At 53.2% G+C, this 19,469-nt stretch overlaps 2 protein-coding genes across 2 annotated transcripts; both read right to left on the bottom strand.

Annotated features, from left to right (window-relative positions):
• Positions 1 to 799: 799 nt before the first annotated feature.
• CD79A (CD79a molecule) lies at positions 800 to 5,375 on the bottom strand. Its single transcript, XM_003423411.3, has 5 exons — positions 5,229 to 5,375; positions 2,913 to 3,212; positions 2,587 to 2,705; positions 1,745 to 1,813; positions 800 to 1,620 (listed from the first exon to the last, which is right to left on the bottom strand). The coding sequence occupies exons 1-5, from the start codon at positions 5,302 to 5,304 to the stop codon at positions 1,507 to 1,509; spliced, it is 678 nt and encodes a 225-aa protein (XP_003423459.2). The 5' UTR covers positions 5,305 to 5,375; the 3' UTR covers positions 800 to 1,506.
• A 4,595-nt stretch (positions 5,376 to 9,970) lies between these two features.
• Positions 9,971 to 17,361, bottom strand: RPS19 (ribosomal protein S19). Its single transcript, XM_003423410.3, has 6 exons — positions 17,275 to 17,361; positions 16,719 to 16,789; positions 16,365 to 16,465; positions 11,488 to 11,671; positions 10,959 to 11,013; positions 9,971 to 10,036 (listed from the first exon to the last, which is right to left on the bottom strand). The coding sequence occupies exons 2-6, from the start codon at positions 16,787 to 16,789 to the stop codon at positions 10,010 to 10,012; spliced, it is 438 nt and encodes a 145-aa protein (XP_003423458.1). The 5' UTR covers positions 17,275 to 17,361; the 3' UTR covers positions 9,971 to 10,009.
• Between the last annotated feature and the right edge of the window lie 2,108 nt (positions 17,362 to 19,469).

Below are 19,469 nucleotides of genomic sequence, written 5' to 3'. Positions count from 1 at the left end.
TGAGTGTCACTGTCCGCCACCGCAATCGGAGCAACACCCTGGCCTGGTTTCCTCACCGTGGTTCGGCTTCTCCGCCCGGTGTCGCTTGGTCTCTCTCTCTTGCTTTGCCTCTGTGTGTCTCTCTCGCTGTTGCCTTTTCTTCTCTGTCTCTAGTCCCTCTCTCACCCCCTTTCTTGGTTAGGGTCTTTCCCTAGCCTCTGCTTCTCCCTGGGTTTCCTCCTCCTCTGTCATTTTCTCCCTCAGAATCCTTCTCTTCCCATCTCTGCAACTGTCTGTGTGTCTGTCTGTGTCTTTCTGCCTCTTCGTGTCAGTTCTCATCATTTCCCCAGTCTTGCTGGCTCAGTACCACTAGGCCCTTCTTCCTGCTCTCTCCCTTTCTCTCTTGGTCACTCTTTCTCCCTCTCTATCTGCCCTCGTGGCTTTGTCTCCCTTGAAACTCCAGTGTCTCTTTACTGTCTTTTCCTTCACTTGCTCAGTGTCTCCATCACTCTCTCTCTCTGCATCTCAAGAACTTAGTACCTATCTCAGGAACTTTGTATCACTGTACCTTTCTGTCACTGCCCCCTGAGTGTCTTCACCAGCCTCAAGTTAGGAATACAGATGCTACAAATCACCCTTGCACAAGTCCACCCATAGAGAAAAGGTGTGGCCAAAGTCAGGCAATTCAATACTATCCCCCAAGATAGTCCTCCAGTTTGCAGGGCTTAAATGTGCATAAATATGGTAGCCTTACCCCCGCCCCCCACATCCCCAACATATATGCACAACACAGCCCCCTCCTGCTCAGGGACAGGGCCTGGGGTGGGGCCCTGGGTGGGGCCAAACCACTCCTTTTCATTAGGGTGGAAAGCACCCCAAGACACTTCCTGTTTCTTTCACGGGAGTAACTAAGCCTGGCTACCTGATCCCAGTTGTGGGGGATAGACAGTGGAGAGCTGAGACCCAGAATCCAGGAGGGAGCTGGGGACTGGTCTTCTGAATCTGAGAGAGAAGGGGGCTGGAAGCCTGCACCTCTAGGTCTGAGGGAGGAGGGGGCTGGGGGCCTGGACTTCTGGTCCCCTGGGGTGGGGATGGCTCAGTCCCCATGAGATCCATGACTCCTGCCAAATGCTGCAGTTGGGAAGGATTTATTATCACTAAGTGGCCATGACAGAGCAGGGGTGGGGAGTGGAGAGGGGGGTACTAATAAGGCTGCTACTATCAGCTCCCCTTGAGGCAGCGATTAAGGGCTCATTACCCGCCAGGGAGGGAGCAGGGAGCTGGGAAAGGAGGCAGGGTGTGTAGAGGGAGTGAAGACAGTGTAGAAGGAAGAGCTGCCCCCTGGGCAGGGTCTAAGTGTTTCAGAGTTCCAGGAGACCTAGGAGGGAGAAGACTCCTCTAGGATACTCCCAAAGGGGAAGATGACTTTCAGGGAAGAAGGTGAAGAGAGAGAGAGAAGAATGTTCCAGGGGGAGTGAGGGAAGACCCTAGAGTTGGGAATACAGCAGGCAGGGCAGCCGGCCAGGGTCACGGCTTCTCCAGCTGGACGTCTCCGACGTGGAGGCTGCCCACGTCCTGGTAGGTGCCCTGGAGGCCCCGGGAGATGTCCTCGTACATGGAGCAATCATCGATGTTCAGGCCCTGGGGTGGACGTGCAGCAGTGGACATCAGTGCCTGGGGTCTCTACCGCAGCCAGCCCCAGGGAGGAGCCCCATGTCCAGCCCCCAGTGCACCTGCTCTTACCCTGTCCCCACCCTCCACTCACCTCGTACAGATTTTCATCCTCATAGTCATCATGGATGTCCACCCTGAACTTCTCATTCTGCCATCGTTTCTGGGGGGAGGGTGCAGTTTGGGGGCCTCAGTGAGCAAAGGGAGGCTGATAGATTCTAAGACCCTCCTGGATGGGAAGGGGTGCTTTACCAGCGTGATTCCCCTGAGTGCTGCCTACAGTCACCTGGGGAGCGAGCTCTGACCACTTCCCTTTACAGGAGGGGAAACTGAGGCTCAGGAAGGGCAAGGGGTATGTCCAAGGTCACATCTGTTGAGTGGCATGTCTCTCTGGAGCCAAAGCTAGTGAGTCTCATTTTGGCTCTGTTATTTGGCGTTGTTATTCTCCATGAGTAAGAATCCTAATATAATAATAATAGCAATCAGTGCTCTGCTGGTATGAGTTGAGACCAGGCAGGTCAGAGACTGTAGGAGAAACCCAGCCCCCATCTTCCCAGCCTTGGCATCTGGGGGCTACTTTCGAGGAGAGTGAGACAACTGAGGGGGGGAGTGAGGATAGCTCTGGGGGGTAGAGTGAGGACAGCCCTTGGGGGGAGAATGAGGACAGCCCTGGGGGGAGAGTGAGAACACCCTCCAAAGACACCCCTGACTGGGGGAGAGTAAGCAAGGAAGCACCTCTGGACCCGGCCCCACTCTGAGTCCTCTCATTGTATTAGCTCCTTTAACCCCATAGGCCCTATGAGGTGGGTGCTCACATTCTCCCAGGTATTCTCCCAGGTTTTAGAGGGGACCCTCAGAATCAGGGAGGGCAGGTTGGGCACTGAGCTGTGCCACCCTGCCCTCATCCAGCTGGCCTAGGGTCCCGGGGTAGCTCACCCTGAACAGCAGCAGCGTCCCAGGCACCACGGCGCAGAAGAGCAGGATGATTCCCTCGGCTGTGATGATGCGGTTCTTGGTGCCCTCCCCCATGTCCAGGAAGGGTCTAGGGAGCGGCTCTGCAAGGAGGGGTGCTGCTTGGAGCCCCGGTGCCTCCTGCCCGCCCCTCCCAGCAAGGCCCACAATGCAGATGAGAAACTCCTGCTGTGTCTGAGCCCGCCCCAGCCAGAGTTGAAGAACTGGCTCTGTCCCTACTTCACAGACAGAAACCGAGCATCCCCCTTGGGGCAGTGGCCAGCCGTGGCACCAGGACCCGGGACACTCACCGCGCACACGGAGGTAGGTGCCACAGGATTGCCAGGTTTTGTTGTCTTGTTGCACCCGGCACTGGTATATGCCCCTGTGGCTCTTGTTCACCTGTGGGATGGTCAGCCTGCCGTCCGGGCCCTCGCCTGAGCCCAGGAGCATGGGTGGCCATGTGCTGGTGTAGTTGCCAGGGAGGATGAGCCACCATGTGACATTGGGGTTACTGCCATTGTTGGGGCACTGCAGGTGGGCCTCATTCCCCACGATCACTGTCACTGAAGGTGGGTCCCAGGCCACCCACAGGGCCTGGCACCCGGGGCCTGCGGAGAGGAGGGTGTGGATCAAAGACTAGGGATGGGGACAAAGGTCCCCAGCCTGAGCTGCTAGGATGCAACACTCCTGGGTGCAGTGGGGAGGAGTATGAGACACCCTTGGAGGGGAGAGTGAGGACACCCCTGGTGGGAGGAGAATGAAGACACCCTTGGTTGAGGGAGAGTGAAGACACCCCTGGCTGGGGTAGAGCGAAGACACCCCTGGTGGGGGGAAAGTGAAGACACTCCTGGTTGGGGGAGAGCAAAGACACCCCTGGTGGAGGGAGAGTGAAGACACCCCTGGTGAGGGGAGAGCGAAGATACCCCTGGTGGGGGAAGAACAAAGACATCTCTAGTTGGGGAAGAACAAAGACACTTCTGGTGGGGGAAGAGAGAAGATACCCCTGAGGGAGGAGAGCAAAGACACCCCTTGGGGGAAGTAAGATGCCCCTGGGGTGGGAAGAGTGAGGACACCTCTGGAGGAGGGAGGGAGGACGTTCTGGGGGAGGAGAATGAGACACCCCTGGAGGGCCCTACTCTATTCTCCAGTGCCATCTCTTACCCCACACCCCACTTTATGCTTTGACCCCACTGAACTCTTTGGCTTTGGGATGTTTGGTTCCTTAGCACCGGAAGTGACCCTGCCCACATAAACCAAAATAACCCTGTTGCTATGGAGCTTATTGCAACTCATAGCGACCCTGTATGTCAGAGTAGAACTGCCCCATAGGACTTCCAAGGCTGTCATCTTTACGGAAGGAGACTGCCACATCTTTCTCCCACAGAGTGGCTAGTGGGTTCAAACCATCGATCTTTTGGTTAGTAGCCAAGCACTTTAACCACTGCGCCACCAGGGCTCCTTCCTGCCCACATAGCTCCTTCCAAGACCAATTTCACGTCACCTCCTCCTGGAGGTCTTTCCTGTGGCCGCTTTCCCACCCTCAGCCCCTGTCTCTCTGTAATCTGCACAGAAACCTTAGAGACAGATTCTCCCATCATCACCTTTTTACAGGTGGGATGGCTGGCTGGCTGAGGCCCAGGGAGGGCACACAGCTTACCAGAGTCCCCAGTCAGGGGTGGCACCGAGTTCAAACTGTGGTCTCCCTGGGCCTCCTCCCTGGGACTGAGGGGTCAGTCTTTGGATCCTGCCTTCCCTTGTAGCCTTGGGCCCCTTCCTCTTCCTCAGTAATTTGTGTCAACCTGGGGGTTGGGTGAGTTCAGTTTTGGGGCTGGCCTGGGGGCTGGGTGGCGCAGCAGGGAGTTGGTGTGAGGGAATCAGGGTGGCCTACCTAGGCTGGCTGTGGTATCTGAACATAGCTCCGCTTGGCTGTCAGGGGAAGCTCTAGTACCCAGCCCTCCCCAGCCAGTCCACACCACCAGCTGCCCTATCTTGAAGAGGCAGGAGGTGGGGAAGAGAGAAGGAGGAAGAGGTGGGGAAAGCAGCCAACCTCATGGTCACAGGCTTAAGACTCAGGCAGATGTGGGCTGCAATCCCTGTGACCCAGTATGACCTTCCTCTCTGAGCTCTTCTGTCAAATGCAGTGGGCACAGCCCCTGCCTACTGGGGTGATGGGAGAGAGGCATGGATGACCACCCCGACTAACATCACAGAGGAGTGGCTGAGGTTCAAGGTGAATCAGGAGAGAGCATTCCTCAGCTGAAGCTGAGTGCTGCCTCCAAGTCCCCTTCTTACTCTTCCTGCCCCCAGTCTCAGCTGGATCAAGATCAACCTTACTTCCTTATTTTGACTTGTGGGGACGAGGGGGTGGGGAAGGTGGCTCTCGCTCCTGCCTCCCTCCAGGGGGCCGTGGACGGCCCCTTAACTTCACTGAGACCCCCACCAGACTCACCTCAGCCCTGGCCTGGACAGTCAGACAGACAGATGAAATTTTACTTGGGGCTTTCCCCAGCTCCTCCCTCCCTCAGGCGCTCCCCCTCCCCGCGCCCCGCGTGCCCTTGGCTCTGCCTGTACTCCTCTCCTCGGCCTCTCTGGGAACCCTGAGCACCCGCTCCTCGGCCACGTACCCAGGCCAGCGGCAGAGAGCAAGAAGAGGAAGATGGTGGCAGGTGGAGCTCGGAGGAGCCTTGGAGCCCCGGGCATCTTCTCCCAGTAGTGGGTTAGTCTGGTGTCAGCAGTCCTGGGGTATCAGACCCCACCTTGACCTGGCCCCAAACCCCGCCCCACTTCCTGCCCAGCCCTGCAGGAGATGGGCTCCACTGGCCCCCACTGCCGGCCTCTGGCTGTCAGGCCTGGGGACAGCCCCAGCCTGGATGCATGTCAGGCCTGGAGGGGAGAGGAACTGCTGCCTGCACCTGTGGTGGCCACAATTCCCCTGAGGGGATGCAGCTTGGGTGGGGGAAGGCCTGGCCTGTCACTGTCACTCATGAGCCTTGGGAAGGAAACCAGAGGTCTGGGTGCCTTCTGTGGACAGACAGTGAGGTATGGTGCTTCTTAGCTGGGTCTCTCCCACTCGCTGACCTCCGGCAAACTTTGGCCTCTCGCTGAACCTCAGTTTCCTTACATCTTAGGATTGGGGTGGGGATTTCAAGAGCTTGTGCACTTGTGCACTGAACACAGGGCCTGGTACATACCTGTTGTTAGCTGCCTTTGAGTCAGTCCTGGCTCATGGCGACCCCACGCACAACAGAATGAAGTGCCGCCCAGTCCTGTGCTGCCCTGTGATTGCCTGTGGATTGGACCACTGTGATCTGTAGGGTTTTTTTTTTTTTTTAATTCATTAATGAGGGTAAAGCTGGTTTGACAGAGGACACAAGAGACCGACCGTATGCATAGTTAGTGGAAAGGAAAATGCTGGAATAAGATTGCAAAGTTGGATACAAAACTGGTCACTATCCAACCAGACAATAATATTGTAACCTTTGACATTTATTTTTTTCTATAAGATAAAAATTATTTGCAGCTTATCAATTTCCTACAAGTGAATGCCTAAATTTGGAGCCCTACACATAATAAGTGGTCAAACAAAGCTGTCTTACCTAAAGCATCTGATGGTCCCTGGATCCATAGGGTTTTCCTTGGCTGATTTTTGGAAGTAGATTGCCAGGCCGTTCTTCCTAGTCTATTTTAGACTGGAAGCTCCACTGAACCCTGCTCAGCATGACAGCAACATGCAAACCTCCACTGACAGTTGGACGGTGGCTATGCATGAGGGGGATTGGTCAGGAATTGAGCCCGGGTCTCGCAGTGGTTAAGCCCTTGACAGCTAACCAAAATATTGGCAGTTTGAACCCACCAACCCCTGCACAGGAGAAAGATGTGGCAGTCTGCTTCTGTAAAGATCACAGCCTTGGAAACCCTATAGGGGCAGTTCAACTCTGTCCTATAGGGTCATTATGAGTCGGAATTGACTCGACCAAAATGGGTATAGTTTTTTTTTTGGTTTCTCCTCCAGGGAAGGTGAGAATTCTACCGCTGAGCTACCAATGTCCTCTTGGTATGTAGTAGGTGCTCATTAAGTGTTACAAACCAAACCCACTGCCGCTGAGTCAGTTCTGACTCATAGCCACCCCATAGGGTTTCCGAGGCTGTAAATCTCCACGGAAGCAAAGCACCACATCTTTCTCCTGTGGAGCCGCTGGTGGTTTCAAACCACCGACCTTTTGGTTAGCAGTTGATTGCTTTAACCAGTGCACCACCAGGGCTTTTATTAAATGTTAGTTAATATTAGTAATGTTCACGAGGAATAAATATGGCAGGTAGGCCAGCCACCAACTAGCTATATGACTAGGGGTCACCTGCCTTCTCTGAGCCTTGCCATTTTTAATCCATGGAATAGGGATAAGAATATCCTTCTGGTTTTGTGGTATGCTATGTTCCTGGAACCCAAGGAGTTAGAACCCTGATGATATCTTTCTTGGTATTCTTTCATTTTGGCCTCCTCACAACTGGGCAGGCTGGCCCACCCCCATTTTACAGGGGAGTAAACCGAGGCACAGAAAGGCGATGTCATTTGGCTGGTGTCATCAAGTCAGGGAGTGGTGGAGCAGGGACTCTCATGTTCTTTCACATTTTAGACCAGGTAGGAGGGAAACAAGGGCTGGGGAATGACATGAGGTAACTGAGATGTTTGTGAGCTGTAAGGGAACCCTCACACACACAAGGAGACAGAGAAAATTCACTGCAGGGAGATGTTTGGTAGCAAAAACTGGGAAACAGACTGAAAGCCCATTTGCAGGAGAATGGATGCACAAATGGCAGTTTAGGCAGCCAACGAAATCCTATACAGCAGGGAAAATGGCAGAACTTCCTGTGTCAACACAGCTGCATCTCAGAAACAATTCAAACACGAGGAAAAGACTGCTGTAACATAGTATAGTAAAAGTGTACAACCATGCAGGGGAATGACAAACACCCAGTTTCTGGGAGCTATCTCCCCTGGGGGGGAAATGAGGACAGTTGTGATTGGTGAGGGGCAGACAGAGGGCTTTGTTACTCTTGGTGTTATTTTTAACTTCTTAAACTGGGTGATGGGTTCATGGGTCTTTGTTACATTATTACATACACTGCTTTGCATGCTTGAGGTACTTCATATTTTTTAAAAAGTGCAACCGTCACTCACACGGAAAAACATGAACAGTCAGAGAGGTGTGAATCCCAGCTCTGCTAACTCACTGGCCTTTTGAGCCTGTTTCTTCTCCCCGTAATATGGATATAATTCTCCCGCCTTGTGAAGCTTTAAGGATATTATGCGCGCTGCGCTTAGTATAGTTCTCAGGACACTGTTAGTTCTCCTTCTGGTCGCCGTGGCCCTCCCATCCCTCCAGGGTCCCAGGTGTTCCGTTGACCCCCGCCCTCCGCTGTATGCCTTGGGGCAGGTCGTTAGTCTTTCTGCATCTCAGTTCCTCCTTACAACCTCCTCCTGGAAGCCTGGGTCCAGACCTGGCAGCCCTAGGAATTTACCTTCTCCTTCAGCGACTGAGCCCTTTTCCAGGCCCTCGACTGCCCCCAAGTGGCTAGAGAGGCGCGGTAGCCGGATTGCCGGCACACTGAGCTCCTAACTGGGCACCCCCGACTTCCGCTAACCTAGTATGTGCCTGACGCTGCGGGAACACTTGACGTTGAGTTCTCGTGAGAACCCTGGGGAACGTTTTCATTTTCAATACACGAAACAAGAACCTGGACTCCATACCAAGGAGTAACCCTTCTGGCGTTTCCCCTGCTTCCGAGGGTCTGCGCAGTGTAGCTAAGAGCCCGGAGATCGGAGCCACGTTGCCTGTGTTCAAGTGCTGTCTCTGCCACCTCCCAGCAGTGGTGTTAATTGCCATCAAGTCTATTTCAAGTTACATGGCGACCTAATGTGTGCAGAGCAGAACTGCACTCTATAGGGTTTTCAAGACTTACCTCTCGGAAGATCGCCAGGAACCTCTGGGTGGGTGTGGACCACTGACCTTTTGGTTATTAGTCCAGCACGTAACCATTTGCATTACCCAGGGAGTCTTCCTAGCCATGCTAGATAGAAGTATTTAACGTCTTATTTTCCCCATCTCCAAAATGACAGTGCCTCTTGGCACCTACTTCATAGGGTTGCTGCATGTATTGTTTGTAAGACGCCTGGAACGTGTTCTTTTTTTTAAGCAAATCTTCCAACACCGAAAACCTCAGTGTTTGGAAGGACGACGGTTTCATTTCCTACCGGGTATAAAATCTTCGGCTTGGCATTTTTCCCACTTCAAACATCTCAGACAAACTTGGAGAGTGCCAACTGATGCCTACCAGGTATGCTAACCTGGGCCAGGGATTTGTTATCTCAATGACTAGGCTCAGAGGTGGAATAAGGTGCACAGAGTCACGAAGAATTAGGGTTAGTTGGGATTTGAACCAAGTTCCTCGGATTTCACACCCCAGGCTTTGCACGGGAGGGAAATGGTTCGCATGTGAGGAACTAACCTGGGCTAGGGGAAACCAGGGTCCTTGGTCAAGCCTGTGCAGGATCAGCACCCCGGGGGATGGGGGCGTGCACAGAGAACACTGTTCAGGTCTCCCGCCCCCAATGGCCCAATCACAGCCAAAGTTCCCGCCCATTTGTGCCTACAGCCAATCGCCGTACAGGAGTGGATGTTATGCCTTGTGAAGCCCCGTGTGGGGACTCTGGAAGCTGGGCCCCACTAGGCCCCCCCATCCTGTCCCCGGGGGTCTCAAAGTGGCAGCCGTGCCAGCTCAGTGCCAGTCTGCGTCTTCACCACTCTTCACCCTCACAACCCAGGGGCAGGTACTTCAGCTCCATTACTCAACCTGAGCCAAGGTCACACCTTTGCACAAGAGGCTAAAATTCAGAAAGTGAAGGCTCAGGCAGGAATGAGGGGCCACAGAACCCACCTAGTAAGAGGCAAAACATAGGCACCTTGGGTTGGAGGGACTTAAGGGATCCTTGCCAAGGGCCACATGGAGTGAGCTCTGCGTGTTTCCCACAGCCTCCGTTCAGGCTGGAAGCACAAGGGGGGCAGGGCAGCAGGGCACTCCAGCAGCACCCTGCAAAGTAGGTGGGTTCACAGGCTGCAGCCAAGGCCCCCAACTCAAGCTACTGCCTGAACAGCCACTCTCAACTTCCTGACATGTAACTACAAAGGCAGGATGTAGGGGAAGTGGCCTACCCGCCACCCCCATCAACAGGCCAGCTGGCTGTGGACACCACAACACCTAGCTTGCTAGATCCCTGGCTCTTTTGCAAAGGAAACAGAGTGCTCTTCCTCACCCCACCCCCAAACCGGGAGGGAAGCAGCCTAATCAAGACAGGCCCAGACCAGGATTACGAACGAGGCAATTTATTAACCCAGCATCCTTTGTTCTAATGTTTCTTGTTGGCAGCTGCCACCTGTGGGAAAAGATGGAAGAGAAGTAAGTCATGGGCTCTGTTGTGGTTCTTTGTAATAGTAACCTATTATACACTCACCACCACTGGACACCAGGCATCCTGATTTGTGGTTTCAAATGTATTCACCTTGCCTAATCCTTACAAACCCTGGGTATTCTCCCATTGTAGAGAGGGGCAAACTGAGACTACACAAGGAAAGGGAGTGGTAGAGGGTATCCCGATTTCTCCCCACTGCCGTGTGAGGGAAGAGCCAGCCCTTACACCACTGCCAGGTCCTGGGCCACGAACCAGGCAGGAGCTGCTCTATCCTGGAAGAGCTCACCTCTCATTCTTTTGTGACGCTTGACTAACACCGCAATGCTTAGGTCTGAGTCAATGACACAGAAAGAAGGAATCAACAAGGAGCCCCTGCCAGGCCCTGGGGACCCCTGGTGTACTACAGTCCACTGAAGCCCCAACCCCTAGCCCCTGCCCTGAAGTGGGCAAGAGGTCCACTCTATAGACAGGGAGACTGCTGCTCCAGAGGTGGACCTCCTCTCGAGGCTTGGGGCGCCAGCCAGTCAGTAAGTGTCTAGATGAAGACCTGAGTTCCAGGGCCTGAAATGAGGCCCTTCTCAGGACCTCCACCTCACCCCCAGGGGATGCTCAGTAAATACAAAGAATGAGGAGGAAACACTGCAGGTGCAATCTGTGAGAATGCCGACCCAGAGCGGGAGCTGTGTGTATTGCAGAAAGAAACCCAGTGCCCGCTCGGGCTCTCTCAGCGCCTGAATCCCCAGCCAGAATCTTTGTTCTGCTCCAGGGTCTCAAAGCAAAGTGCTCCTCTGACCCCACGACCCTGTGACAAAGCAGGGGCTCAGGAGATGTCCATGGAGTGAGGGATGACCGAGGGACCCAGTCCTGGCCCATACCCAGACCTCACCTGTCCGGCGATTCTGTCCAGATCTCTCTGTCCCTGAGGTGTCAGTTTGCGGCCCCTGTGGGAGAAGGGTCATGCAGCCTGGTGAGCCCCGGCTCAGGCCCACCCTGGCATCTGCCGCTGGGACCACACAACTCCAGCCAAGCCCTGCTGAAGGCCCTAGCCGACACATTCTAACACGCTAGGGGCAGGAGTGGGAGACCCCTGGGAGCTGACGGGGTGTCGTTTGTGCAAGCATTAGATCAAAAGCCCTGAAAAATCAATTGCGAGAAGTTAACGAGTAGGCTAATGAAAGCGGACAGTCGCTAAATTACCTTCCTGGAGCGCGGGGTAGTCAGCCAGAGAGGTCAGGGTGAGGCCCTATGCTGCTGGCTCTTCTGCAGAATCCCCACCCACCTCTGGGGGTAGGTGAGGGTCAGGACTGCACACCTGTACCTCTGCAGACTGTGTGTGGGGACAACTCACTTACAGGGGATGATGTGGGCAGTGACAATCTGGCCCCACAGCTCTCCCATCAGCCCCTCTCACTTACCCATCTTGATCCTTCTCCACCATTTTGAGCCCCTCCAGGGCTTGGAGGACCCGGCGGGCCACACTCTTGGAGCCTCGGCTGAAGTGGCTGGGCATGACGCCGTTTCTCTGCCGCCCCCCGTAGATCTTGGTCATGGAGCCAACCCCAGCACCACCCCGGAGGTACAGGTGCCGTGCTGTGGAAGCTGGGGGTGGGAGAGGGAGACGTGAGGACTCTCCTCAGACAGGAGATGAGCATCCTCTCCACAAAATGACGTGGGCTGAGGGGAAAGGTCTCGCTCACTGTCACACAGCTCCCTCTCCAAGGGTTGATTTCCTTGGCTGCCCTGAGGCCGAAGCTGAGGTACTGAGTGGAGCCTAGCAGATACTGAGCAAGCTGCGATCATCCAGACACACCCCATGGTGGATGCTGGCATGTTAAGGACACTCTTAGATGTCTGCCAGGCCCTGTGGCCTCGGCTAAGCCATCTAGACTTATCTGATGGCCTGGAGTAACAGTCCCTTGCCTAGGGTTACTGTGAGGATCCAATGGGTACGTGTCACGCCAATCCTCCTTTACAGAAAAGGAATCCTAGGCTCCAGGGGGACTGTGGTTTTCTACCCCAGGGAGGCACTGATGTTTGAAGGAGCTGGGGCCTGACATGCAGAAGTGCCTAGACACTGACCATTATACGGTCCTGTCTGGCTGGGGAACTTCAGATAAGAACCCCAGTTCATCCCTTGGCCCCCAGAAACCAGCATTCGAGAGTCTGCCCAAGTGGCTTCTTTCCTGTAGTACTCAAGATCAACTGGGGGCACCAAGGATGCATTCCTTCAACAACTCCTGAGGAAGAGCCAGGTGCTGGGCCACGTTCTGGCCAAGAAGATCCCAAATCCCTGGTGCCCCGAGCTCCCCCTCCAGCCCTCTGTGAGCTCTGTGGGAGGAGTGGGTCTGACTGGGTGAGCGGGGGTCTCCCTTCCTGCAAGCGATTCTTCCACCCCTTATTCCCAGCCTTTGCCTACCCTCCAAGATGTCTCCCCCATACAAAATACACTTCTGGGGGTCAACAGGGCAGCCCAAGCCCTCGCCACCTCTCTAGGACCACTGCGTGAGCCTCTCCATGGCTCTCCCTGCCCCTAGCCTCCTCTACACTCGCTCTGCTCACTATAAAACAACTCTCCTTTCTTCTCTCCAGACAAGCTCCTTGTACACGCCACCTCCACACAGTTTCTACTAGGGGAGGGACTTCACTGGAAAACTCCACCACCCTTCAAGAATAGTTCAAATGTCCAAGAGATACCCTGCTCCTCCTGTGCTTGGCCACACTCAGCTCACTGGGCGTCCAGGTGGAGATGTGTTCTCCCACCTGGGTCGTGACCAGGGTGAGGAAGGCAGCGCAGCCTCAGGAAGGGGGAAGACACACAGGAACCTCCTGAGGCTATACGCTCAACCTTGGACAGAGCCACGACCAGCGCTGACCCTAGTCTTGGTCTAGAAAGAGGTGGCTGAGCTCAAAGCTGTCAGATGAGGTTACTGAAGGGGGCAACTCACTTCAACCTTGAGCAATGACTGACAGAGTGAGACTAACTAATGGTAGGCAGCATTGTTATGTTACAAGGTTTCCCCTCTCAAGTTCATGCTAGTTGTTGAACCAGAATGGTGAGAAAGAGGAGTATACTCCACAAACTGGAACCTGTGAGAGTGGAAATACCTAGTTCTACAAAATACCAACCACTTTCTCACCCCTTTCCTTACACCCAGGGCCACAGCCCCACCTTCTGAAGTGGGGCTGTCCTGAGCAAATCCAGGCCATCTGTGCTGGCTTTGACCAGGGCTGACAGAGAGCCAGGGGCTGTCACAGACGGCTTCTCCTTCAGCCCCATCAAAGGCCTTGGCTCCTCCCTGGTATGCCTCTGCAGATGACAGCCCACTCCTTAGGAAACCCTATCCAACAGTTGGACAACCTTGAACTAAAAAGGAAGCACCATCTGTGTCCCCCAGACTCTGAGTCCACCATCAGGGAAAGTAGCTGCACGTTCCAGGCCAGTCTCTCCTGCTATGCAGACCTACTCAGTCCAGGGCCTGCCTCAGAGCCCAACAAGGGCTGGGACGGGGGTTCACTTTGGACTTGAGCATGGACAGGCCATCAAGCCTTCTCAAGAGTCATCCTGGTGCAGCATCTCAATAGCTTGTTTAAGTTCAAAAAGGCACCTCTTCATGACCTACCAAATCAAAAAAAGTGTGAACAACTACCTCCCTTCGCCATGAGATCAGAAAAACTGGATAATGGCTAGTTACTATTACCGGACATTTGGATCAAAAATTCTATATAAGAATCCTGATCAAAAGGGCGAAAACACAGAAAAGAATTTCTAATTCTCATGGACGCCATACCTTCTGGAGCCCTGCCCTGGGCAAACCCCTCGAACTACTGCCCTGAAGTGATCTTTAAACCTTAAATCAGAAGTATCCATTGAAACGTGCTTAAAACCAACCAATAGTTTAGCTTAACTAGTAAAAATGTTTGCCTTAAACATTATACTGTTCTTAAATAGATCTACGAGAGCAAACTGATGACAGCAACTCAAAAGATTACACAGCAATGCTGCGGGGCACAGTGTATGTTCATGGGAGAGAAACAACTCAGAAAAGGAGCGTGCGAATGACTGCAAAGCCATAGGTGCCCAGCTCCGTGCAGGAGTCAGAGGAGGACCAGCCTCCATCCTACAAGGAACAAGTATGTTCAGCTACCCCAGCTCAGCAACTGCTCAGTGCTGGACATCCATCAGGATACCACACTGGATTCTCACCTCCCCTGCAAGCAGGCAGTGGGCCTACCCGAGAATTCAGAGGTCAAGACGCCTAGGGCCACAGTGCACCATCCCCTTTACAAAGACCCATGGTGGTCTTCCCTTGAACTGCCCTTCCCCCAGCAGGCCCACCCCCCGCCACCTCAACAGGTTCCTTCTATTAGCACCTCACACCTCGCCTGACCCCCTAACACCTACACCACTGCCTTGGGACTTATTTCTTCAGCTCTACTGTCTTCCAGAGACCCTTGCGAGGGCCTTGCCTTCTGCCACAGTCCTCTTCACCTCTCACACTCCAAGATCAAAATCTGTTCTGTCCATTCCATGATGCCTCCTACCCACCGCCAGAATTTGCCTCAGCTCCCCCATGGTCACAGTCCTGCCTCTGTAACCCACAGAAAAAAGCAGACGCAGCACGGACTCTGGTTTTGGACAGACTCAGCCCACCTTGCTCTCCCCATGTGACCTTAAGCAAGGCAGTTCACCTGTCTATGCCTGTTTCCTCTCTGGTAAAAAGGAGTAATTCCTACAACTCCAACTTGCCAGAGCATGAGCTGCCTGCCCCCTAGATGCCAGAACAGGGGCTTATAAACTTCCTGTAAAGGGCCAGAGAAAAAATGCCTTAGGTCGTATGGTCTGTTACAACTACAGCTCTGCCACTGCGGCAGATATGCCAACTAATGGGCATGTCTACGTTCCCAAAAAAAGTATAGAACAGCCACCACACACTTAACGGACACCGAACTCTAGTCTAGAACACAATCACCCTATGCTGCTGGGGTGGCTGAGAAAGGATTTCAAAAAGGGACCTTTGGAAGCCCCAAGTAAGGGAGACCAGAGGGACAAGCAAACATTCATCAGTGCATGATGCCAGGACAGGGACAGGGGGAGCAGAAAGGGGCACAACAACCATGAATTAACCAGCAGACTCATCTGGTTTATTAACCAGGGTATTGATCTTGTTCGGTGTTAATCCCTCCTCATATTTAAAAAAACCGAAAACCCAAGACAGAGGACCCACTTTGCGGATGACAGGACCAGACCGGAGAGACCGAGGCACTTTAGCGCAGTCCTGCTGGGAGGCTGCAACCTTGGTGCACCATTGACCATGCTTCCCAGTTGGGTTAGGCCTTCGTGGAGATGACAGCTTATGGAACCTTGAGATGGTACAGACAGGTAAGAACTAGCACTGTGCAGTCAGGAGCTACACGTAAGCTGCCATCACCAGAAGATTAAACAGTCACAGGATAAAGGTCTGGATGCTGTCTTTTGGGCACTTGGGTGTCATGTCAGGTTTGGAATGAGTTGGGCAGATCCCCAACTACTAACAAACAACTTATTAAAGACACGGAAAAGACTAGCATGGTAACATAAGCAGTAAGAAAAACGATAAAACAGTTGTCTTTTCCTGATTGATTCTGACTGCATCGTTAGGTGTTGTTAAGTCAGTTCCAACTCACAGTGATCCTATGTACAAGAGAACGAAAACACCGACCACTCCTGTGCCATCCTCACAATCGTTACGCTTAAGCCCACTGTTGTAGCCACTGTGTCAATCTATCTCGTTAAGGGTCTTCTTTTTTTTTCCGCTGGCCCTCTCCTCTACCAAGCATGATGTCCTCCTCCATTAACTGACTGCATTAAACTCATTTAATTCTCACAATAATCCCATATTGTTACACTCCTTAGCCCCATTTTAGATTTGGAGAACAGAAACACTGAGATTAAGTAAATCATTTGAGATCTAACACCTAGTTAAAAGGCAGACGTTAGCTTAGACGCAGAGAGCGACTCTGGAAATAGATTATCCCCTCTCCCTAAACTGAACCACCTCGAAGACAAACACCAACACTCATTTATTCCTGGGCTTCCCTTGCAATTCAGCCAGAAGCCACAGGTCTTCGCACAAACCTCTTACAAATGGACAAACAATAAAGTTACCAGAAAGGTGAAGTTACTGGCTGTCACATAAAGCATGCAGTCATCTTCTTCCTCCAACTGGGGGGGCTCAAGAAAGGCAAGGAGGTATGGTCTAAGCCAGGGGTCACCCAGTCCCCCGCTCTGCAGTCAAGCGTCCCAATTCCTCACCAGCTCGTGTGTAGAACCAGTTCTCGTCGTAGGGGGCAAGCTCTTTGTGCTTGGCCAGCTTGACAGTGTCTACCCATTCAGGGACTTTCAGCTTTCCGGACCTGGAATCAAGACAGTAATTAAGGCACGATTCAGAAGTCTCCACAAACTCCATCCCCTGACGCCCTCCTCTGCTCAACACAGCTGTACGTTAACAGACATACAATAATTCCTTCTAGGATATAAAAAAAAAGGGTCAGAGTCAACAACCCAAGAAGTCCCGTACAAATCTCCGCTATCAGGACAGGCAAACACGGAGGCCTTGAAGGATCAGGTAAAGGTTCGGTCCACTTTGAACCCCAGTCCTACACTCACTTTTTGAGGAAGGCTGCCAGAGCTCTGACGAACTCCTGCTGGTTCACGTCTTTTACAGTAACTCCAGGCATCTGCGAGAGAAAGATCACGCACGTGTGCTCAAGGCCTGGAGGACGGAGGCTGCCAGGGCTGGGGTTCAGAACCAATCCCGCTCTTGGTGACCATAGCCGGCCCCGTTACTTCCGAAGGTCCTACACTTCAACTGCAGGCCCCTAAGGGCCCCCGCTCCCGTAGATCCTGCAGAACTCACAGACGCCCCCGGTCTCTGTGGGCCCCACCAACAGCCTGGCCCCCGTTTGTGAAGCTCCTACACGAACTCCCCGAGCCCTGGGATTCTGAGGGCTCCACGCACCCCTCGCCGCCCAGGAGACCCAGTCTCGGTGACTGGCCCGCGCCGTCCGGGCATGCCCGGGCCCGTCGCTCGCACGTGGCCGCGGCTCCGGGGGGCGGGGCGGCCCCGAGCTGGGCGCCCCGGGACCCTCAGGCACACGCTCCCGGGGTGGTGAGCCCCGTCCTGACGCCCCGAACCGAACCGGACCCGGAGCGCCCGCCTTACCGTGCGGCCTCTGCGCTGCCAGCCAGGGGAAAGGGAGCGACGGGGTTTCCCGGGCGCACAAGTCGGGCGTCGAACCTCGCGAGAGTTCCGAGAGCTCGCGAGAGTGGGGTTAGGAAAGGCGGCCCCGCCTCTCTTAGGGCGAGTGTGGCTTCGTCTCCGCCTTGTCGGGGGCGAGGGCGGGAGGGTGTACGGTGAGCGGCGGCAAAGAAAAGGGAAAAGCCAGGGGGACGGGCGTGGAGAAGCCCTGTCTTTTCTCTCTGTCCTTCCTTTTCTCAGAGCAGAACAGAGACAGGAAGAGGGAGCGCCCGCCTTGAGCTGGGGGGCGTTGACTTCATTTGCGTAGCTTGTGGCTGCAATGAACAGCGGTGAACACTATGATGGTAGAAGTACAGGGGAAGTTGAATGGACTGGAAAAGTGGAAAACACTGGGCCATTGTCGACGCTCTGAGCGTGACAACCCCTTCTCTGGGTGGAAGTGATTTTTCCCTGGACGGAAGTGGAGGTAGTAAGGGCGGAAATGTGTCGAGGAACCTAGGGGGAGAGGGCGAGGAGGAAACGTGACCCCCACGCTCCCTTTTTCCTCTACCAGCACTCGCGATAGCAGAAGGGGACGGAAGCCACACCCTTCTGAGGGCGGAAATTGCTTCGCCAGGGCCGAGGGGACCGTTGTGGGAAGGAGGCACTGGAGGCGGGGAGGAGGCGATAAGGGCAGAGACTAAGAAGCGGAGGCGGGACTTTCAGAAGTAGGTTCAGCTCTGCCTGCTGGTGCCCGAATCTGATCGCTTCGACCTTAGGCTTACCTTGCTCACTTTGCTTTACCTGCCCCGTCAGGGCTTTAGTGTCTCCATTACAAGTAAAACAAAATAATTAAAAAGCACCTTTTAGAAATGGAGACGCTGAGATCCTGACTATTTGCCCCTTTTAAGTGCCTGGTCCTGCACATGGTGCATCACTCATTCAATTCTATCATATAGTTTTTTGAGTGCCGCTCCTGCCAGGCACAGGTAACATTATCTGGGTGTTTATTATGTGGCTGTTACTGTTGTTGCTAGGTGCCATTGAGTGGGTTCCGACTCATGGTGACCCTACGTATAACAGAATGAAACACTGCCCAGTCCTGTGCCATCGTCATGATCACTGTTATGCTTGAGCCCATTGTTGCAGCCACTGTGTCAATCCATCTCATTCAGGGTCTTCCTCTTTTTTGGTGACCCTCTACCAAGCATGATGTCCTTGTCCAGGTCACTTCTGATAAAATGTCCAAAGTACATAACACCAAGTCTCGCCATCCTTGCTTCTAAGGAGCATTCTCACTGTACTTTTTCCAAGACAGATTTGTTTGTTCTTTTGACAGTCCATGGCATATTGAGCATTCTTTGCCAACACCATAGCTGAAAGGCGTCGGTTCTTTGGTCTTCCTTACTCATTGTCCAGCTTTCACATGCATATGAGGTGATTGAAAACACCGTGGCTTGGGTCAGGTGGATCTTAGTCCTTAAAATGACATCTGTTGTGCATGACTGTATTTAATCTTTATAAGGTCTAACAACCAAAGAACATGAGGGACACACCTGTGGTCCAATAAAGTTATGTTGATTACTTTACTGCAAAAAGGAAACAAGTATGTGTAGCTTTTTTTTTTTCAATTGTGCTTTAGGTGAAAGTTTACAAATTAGTTTCTCATTAAACAGTTAATACATAAATTGTTTTGTGACATTGGTTGCCAGCCCCGTGATGTGTCAACACTCTCCCCTTCTCCACTCCAGGTTCCCTGTTTCCATTCATCCAGTTTTCCTGTCCCTTCCTGCTTTCTCATCTTTGCTTTTTGGCTGGTGTGCTCATAAGTCACGTATACATGACTGAACTATGAAGCACATCCCTCATAGTATTGTTCCCCTGATAGACCTGTCTAATCTTTGGCTGAGGGGTGAACCTCAGGAGTGACTTCAGTACTGAGTGTCCAGGAGCCATATTCTAGGAATTTCTCTGGCCTGTTAGACTAGCAAGCCTGATCTTTTTTTGCGAATTTGAGTGTTTTTCTACATTTTTCTCCCGTTCTGTCCGGGACCCTCTATCGTGATCCCTGCCAGAGCAATTGGTGCTGGTAACCAGGCGCTATCTAATTGTTCTGGGTTCAGTCTGGTGGAGGCTGTGATAGTTGTGGTCCATTAGTCTTTTGGACTAATCTTTCTCTT

This window comes from Loxodonta africana, chromosome 11, assembly GCF_030014295.1.
Source record: "Loxodonta africana isolate mLoxAfr1 chromosome 11, mLoxAfr1.hap2, whole genome shotgun sequence".
In the NCBI taxonomy this organism is placed as follows: Eukaryota; Metazoa; Chordata; class Mammalia; order Proboscidea; family Elephantidae; genus Loxodonta; species Loxodonta africana.
This window is presented reverse-complemented; position numbering and strand designations above follow the sequence as displayed.

What these genes read in the sequence shown, in the direction of transcription:
- CD79A (XM_003423411.3), bottom strand. Translation starts at nt 5,304, where the DNA reads ATGCCCGGGGCTCCAAGGCTCCTCCGAGCTCCACCTGCCACCATCTTC. An exon ending in GCTCTCTGCCGCTGGCCTGG is followed by an intron (nt 3,213 to 5,228) that starts GTACGTGGCCGA and finishes TCCTCTCCGCAG; the next exon opens with GCCCCGGGTGCCAGGCCCTG. An exon ending in AGGATGAAAATCTGTACGAG is followed by an intron (nt 1,621 to 1,744) that starts GTGAGTGGAGGG and finishes CGTCCACCCCAG; the next exon opens with GGCCTGAACATCGATGATTG.
- RPS19 (XM_003423410.3), bottom strand. Translation starts at nt 16,789, where the DNA reads ATGCCTGGAGTTACTGTAAAAGACGTGAACCAGCAGGAGTTCGTCAGA. An exon ending in CTGGCAGCCTTCCTCAAAAA is followed by an intron (nt 16,466 to 16,718) that starts GTGAGTGTAGGA and finishes TCTTGATTCCAG; the next exon opens with GTCCGGAAAGCTGAAAGTCC. An exon ending in TGGACAGAATCGCCGGACAG is followed by an intron (nt 10,037 to 10,958) that starts GTGAGGTCTGGG and finishes CTTTTCCCACAG; the next exon opens with GTGGCAGCTGCCAACAAGAA.